This window comes from Leptidea sinapis, chromosome 24 (genome assembly GCF_905404315.1).
Source record: "Leptidea sinapis chromosome 24, ilLepSina1.1, whole genome shotgun sequence".
Taxonomy (NCBI): Eukaryota; Metazoa; Arthropoda; class Insecta; order Lepidoptera; family Pieridae; genus Leptidea; species Leptidea sinapis.
The window spans coordinates 5065097-5071096 of record NC_066288.1 but is presented as its reverse complement, the minus strand read 5'-3'; the positions used below and the strand labels follow the sequence as shown (position 1 = coordinate 5071096).

Genomic DNA, 6000 nt, shown 5'->3' with positions numbered 1-6000 from the left:
TTGGACCTTAATGGATCTTCTTTTTTTTTATTTACAATATAATACCTACTTCAAACATATGTTTCAATAGTTAAGGAAACTGATAGTTAATTATAATATTGACAATAAATTGACGAAAAAGTGATTAATATGATTTTTAGAACTCCAGAACGGCTTAAACAATCTTTATAAAAATTGGTGTGTAAAAAATTATATCATATATATATTAAATATCTGGGATAAAATGATTTACGGGAATTTCATCCCTAGGAGGACAAAATACGGAATGGATGGTTTGTGCTTACGAAATTTCATACCTGAATTTGATTAGAGATAGGAAGTACACGATGTTTTTTGTTAGTTATCAGACACAATCTTATTGTGCATATTGGATTTAGTATTTGTGGAAAATTCATCAATTTTGAATAAATAGGACAGGAAGCTTAGTCAGGTCAGAAAATATTATAAACGCTTTACAAGTGATTAAAAAGTAGTTATAAAAATATATTTTATAATAGTCATAATATTCTGGTGAGGATCCGGTTCTGAAATTTTTACGCAAAAGATTTATCAAAAGTCTTTATGTTCTTACAATATCTTTTGGAGCAATAGCTTCAATATGATTGGGTAATGTTAAGCAAGATAATGCTGTCACGCCGTGATATTAGCAAGTGAAGCACCGTTATGCTAGTGTGTGTGCTGTTACGGGGGATTCTTTCTCCCTTAAATAATCATATATGGTCACAAATTCTTATATAGTATCGTTTTTACACTTTTCCACAACGCACGACGGCATTTTTAAAATATTTTATTGAGACGCAAACTGATTGTCACAGACGATGACAATTCTTATAATGGCCGCCTATCGGCCTGTAGTAGTAGTAATCGGCTTGTTTTGGTGCTACATTGTTACATAAGGTGACACGGAGTCCTTATTTTTTTGCTAGTCCGTGAATACTGCTAAGAATTTGACCTTTGTTTTGGTTCGTAACAATTATAATTAAACGTTTTATCAGAATAATTAGTAGACATTATCGTTTTACTAATCTTAATACTTGTTCTTGCGTTGATAATTATTTTCACGTGTTTTACGGTCAAAGCTGTATAATTATAACCTTTGCACAGGATGCCGGCTAGATTATGGGTACCACAACGGCGCCTATTTCTGCCGTGAAGCAGTAATGTATAAGCATTACTGTGTTTCGGTTTGAAGGGCGCCGTAGCTAGTGAAATTACTGGGCAAATGACTTAACATCTTATTTCTCAAGGTGTCGAGCGCAATTCTTGTGCCACTCGGAATTTTTGGGTTTTTTCAAGAATCCTGAGCGGTACTGCATTGTAATAGGCAGGGCGTATCAGTTACCATAAGCTGAACGTCCTGCTCGTCTCGTTACTTATTTTCATAAAAAAAATTGATTTCTGTTGAGAATGTCACTGAGATAAACCGCTCGAAGACTTTAGTTTACGCATTAAATATTCCACTATTAGCCTATAGTATCGGATAGCTGAGTCTTGAAATATTAAGCGACAATCTGGAAGGCAAAGCCAACATAGCGAAAAATTAATAAAGAATTAAAGCTCATTTCTTAACATTGCTGTAAGGATTACGTGGCGTACGTAACGATACGTGGCGTTCATCCCGAGTGTGGAGAGAAGAAACTTTCATCAAATAACCAAATTGTGGCATGCTTGATGTTCCTATGTCGTTATAAGATAGATACCTAATATCATTTACGGCCGTTCCCAAATATCCAGTCTATCTCCGGTTGTGGCCTACTTGAGATAAAAATCATAACTATCGTTGACTTTTCTGTCCCAATAAACTTATCGACGGTAACTCATCTTATCCGTACATGCTGTCTGTCAATGGGAGGATATAGCTTACCAGCGATAGAAGTTTGTATGAATATTTTAATTCACGTGGCCCAATATAAGGCGATAAGAATGACTTATTGGGTATATTGGGACAGCTTCAGGTTATTGACAGCTAATTACTGACAGTAGAAGGTAGTAATTTATCTCTATATGTAGAAAGTGTATTGGGTACGTTAAACGTCTAGATCTATTCTAGAGAAAACCCCTAAAAAAATTGGGTTTAAAACTAACACGCACATTTACCTGAGGGGGAGGTCTTGGTCCAGCAGTGGACGTCTTCCGGCTGATGATGATGATGATGCTTGTGTTGCACAAAGTGACGATGTGACCTCATCGACGTCAGGTCCAATGTTCAATGGAAAAATTAAGATTGGATGACAACTATCAAATTTTTTCATTTATACTCAAAGGTAGATAATTTTTTTGCAGCTTTCTTAATATTTACAACTCCCTGAATGCAATAAAAGCTGATTTGTACTTGTACAAACTGACTTGTATTAACTGAATTTATTACTATAAAATTTTTGTAGCTAAGACAAAGGAATTACTCCAAAATAGATATAGCCAATGAAAGCAAGCCCATTTTGCAGTTTTGCAAGCCAAGGGCCCCACACCATAAGGATTCACCTGTTGTAAACGATTTGCTTGCAATCGGGGTCTGGATATAAGGTCATAAGAAAAACGTATTGTTTTAAGTAATTTTTCTAAATTAATTTTAGTTTGTCACTACACCGAGATTAATTTCATTATCATAATAATAAGATTGTTCTTATAATTTTCAAATATTTTGTAAGTTTAATGATAACTATCATTAAACTCTTCAAGTGGATATTTAATCCTGTAAGTTTTTCATTGCTCTTATAATTTATTTGTAAGATAGTCGCGCTTTTTGCTCTGATCTACGTCAACCCTGTTTATCCTCCACATAAGTACGCTGCTAATCGTACTCGATAGTTTACTTTATATCGTCTGAATACACCATAGTTGCATTAACTAACATAATATTGTTAAAAATCCCTTTTTTCCTAGAATATATAAAAATACCAAAATAAATTGCAGACAAAATATTTAAAGAAACATGCCCACATCATTAATCCACTTAATCGTGCAAGATACTTCAGTGAACAAATATAATTAGCGTTATAACGATGGGGGGTAAACAAGAGCTACTAAACGGATAATATACCAAGTAGTACAGAGGTGTGTTAACCATCTCACGTAAAACACACGTGTAAAATTATCTTTTGTATTCGATTTCCATTATGGACAATACAACTGAAACAGATCTGATACTGTGGTCGAAATTCCTAATGGATACGTTCGAAAATGAGGCTCAGTGGGTTCAAATATTTTCGATTGTAATTTATTTAATCATATTCTTCGTTAGTCTTATTGGAAATGGCCTCACTTGCTTTGTAATCTATTACGTGAAGTCTATGCACACTGCTACAAATTTTTATTTATTCAACTTGGCTGTGTCGGATTTGATTGTAACGTTTAATATTCTACTCGATATTTATGATTATTTGACGATATTTTCTAACTATAATGAGATTACGTGCAAATTCCGATTCTTCCTCGTTATCAGTTTATTTAATAATGGAATCCTCGTCATGACTTTACTAGCAATTGAAAGATATATTGTAATTTGTTTTCCGCTAATGCTGAGCAGATCACCTGTACTGAAAAGGACTGTGAAAGTAATAATTATTGCATGGATCGTGGCAATGCTAGAATCTTTGCTAGATTTGTGGACTGTTGGTTTGATAAAAACTCATAAACTTACGATATGCTTTATCATACCACGGCCAGCTTCTAGAGTTCTTAATGGAATATTAGCACTGTTAACCTTCGTAGTACCCTTGATAATAATGACATTTGTCTATGCAATGATTGCTTTTAAAGTAAATGACAACGAGAAGTCGAAGTCTGAAAAAGGAGGACAGGTATTCAATCATCGAGACAATAGGGGAAGAGTTAACAAAATAATCAGTAAGTGTTATTAATTTATTGTTTATGTAGGTTGGGAAACCTGTTTTAACTTGGCACTTAACTTAACCTGTTTTAACCTAAGGCTGGTTTCAAAAATTCCCGCAATATTAAATTGTATTGTCTAGTGTATTCTGTACCTCACTACTGACTATTCAATTTGAAAGTTGTCAATTACCGCCATTAAGCCGGGGTTTGGCGTTATCAATGTTAACAAGTTTTTGGGGAAAAAAGTAAGTATTTTTATGCTTTGATGTCTGATAATCCCTTAACGAAACGTTTTATAATAGTCATTGAATTTTTATATGCCATTGGTGATTTTCTTTAACTAGTTTTAAAACAATCATAAGGTAACGAGATAAGTAACCCAAAATTATTTGGAATCCACCGTTTTGTAGAAGGTTGAAAAAGTAGAAAAGAAGTACCTCAGTCACTGTCAATCAATTGTATTTTGGTCAGTGGCCAAGGTACCTTTAGATGTTTTTGATATTTTGGTGGTGAATCCTCAAATAATGGATCTCTCAAAATATGCAAAAATGGTTTGAGTACAGTTCGTCAAATAAAAAAAATTGATATATAATAAATAGGCACAGCAGGTTCCCCTACTCAATTTATATTCGATAGCTTTATTTAAATTTGCCCATCAATACGGGCTGCAACCCAAAAATAATAAAAATATTGATTTTAATTTTATTTTTGTATAAAACGTTTGATATTTTTCAGTAGCACTCACTTCATCTTTCTTGGTGTGTTGGCTTCCCTTCTTTGTATTAAGAATAATGATATTTACTTATGACGTGCAAGAATTAGTGGAATTTCGTTGGGTAAGTCCATATATTATACACAGGTAAACTTAATCGTATAAAAATAATTCTTAAATTTCAAGTAAATAATTGAAATTTTGAAATTTTCATACAAACATATTATATATTTAGAAAACATAATATTAATCACCCTTAGTTGTTCGCATAATATGGCACGGTGTGCACGGCTACTACATTTCTTACAGGTTGTTTGAAATAATGTTATGGATACTTGATAACCACAATTTATTTGCTTAAAAATTTCATAATTTGTGCATTATACTTTGTCGTATGTATAGTATAAATCGTTATGTAACCACTTTAGAGGTAATGCAACTCGCTTACTCGGGCGTATTGAGGCTCTTAGCCTCGTCTCGACCCTAAAACCTTCGTAGGAATAGTTTATATTCTCCCCTTGGTTCTATTTCTTATTTTTCTTTCTTTTTGCCTTCAATAGTATATCTCTAAAAAAAAGTTTATATTTACATTATATGGTAGTACGTAGACCTGGTCACTATGGGTGTTATGAGGAAGCATTGTCTATGCTTTCCGACATAGCTCAGATGGTTGCGAAACTGAAGTGGCCGTGGGCAGGGCACATAGCTCAACGGTCAGATGGCCGGTGGAGCAGTAAGGTCCTCGAATGGCGACCACGTACCCAAAAACCTAGTGTTGGTAGGCCCCTCTCAAGATGGATCGCCGGAATAGGTTAGATGAGGGTAGCGCAAGACCAACCGTCATGGCGACCTTTGTGGGAAGCTTTAGATAGATTATAGCAAAATAGATAAAACTTATATAAATAAATGATATGACGTCATAGTCCAAACGTGTGGCAACAAAGTTAATCTTTGCCTTATCGCAAAAATGTGGCCACAATATAAGAAGAAGGAAATCTATTATGAATACTAATTTATGTAGTACCATAAAGTCTTGGGTATATAGTTACCAGTTGTTATGTATTGATAGAGTCGTTAATTCTCATAATTTTTTCTCAATCCAATCAAAGTATATCTATGACTTTGCAATAAAATAAATAACGGGTTGCACTCCGGGAGTGCCGGCAGAAGGAACTTGCAAAATGAACAATGATAATGCATTGTGCATTTTTGAATATTTTGGAAAGGTTAGAGAATAATTTAAAAGTATTGCTTTGATTATCAGTATAAATGTACTAACATTTTTGTGGTTACATACAATATTCATTTATTTTATCGTACACATAAATTTTGAATGTAGTTATAGTTACATAAATAATTTAACACTTCAGAACTATTACAATGATTTCTTATTCAAAAGTTTATCTATCACAAAAATCATAATTTCAACGACTGTCTTACGTATTTGCGATCAGGTC

The 6000-nt window shown here is 33.6% G+C and overlaps 1 protein-coding gene across 3 annotated transcripts in view; it reads left to right on the top strand.

Moving 5' to 3' along the window:
• Nucleotides 1–3066: 3066 nt before the first annotated feature.
• The window catches only part of LOC126971652 (neuromedin-U receptor 1-like), a 12931-nt gene continuing 9997 nt past the window's right edge, over nucleotides 3067–6000 (top strand). For 2 of the 3 annotated variants that reach the window (XM_050818025.1, XM_050818024.1), the window contains exons 1-2: nucleotides 3067–3846; nucleotides 4567–4667. In XM_050818025.1, coding sequence (XP_050673982.1) covers nucleotides 3117–3846; nucleotides 4567–4667 — 831 coding nt within the window. In that variant the 5' untranslated portion in view covers nucleotides 3067–3116. The remainder of the gene's footprint in view (nucleotides 3847–4566; nucleotides 4668–6000) is intronic. The other variant, XM_050818026.1, reaches the window with a different exon arrangement.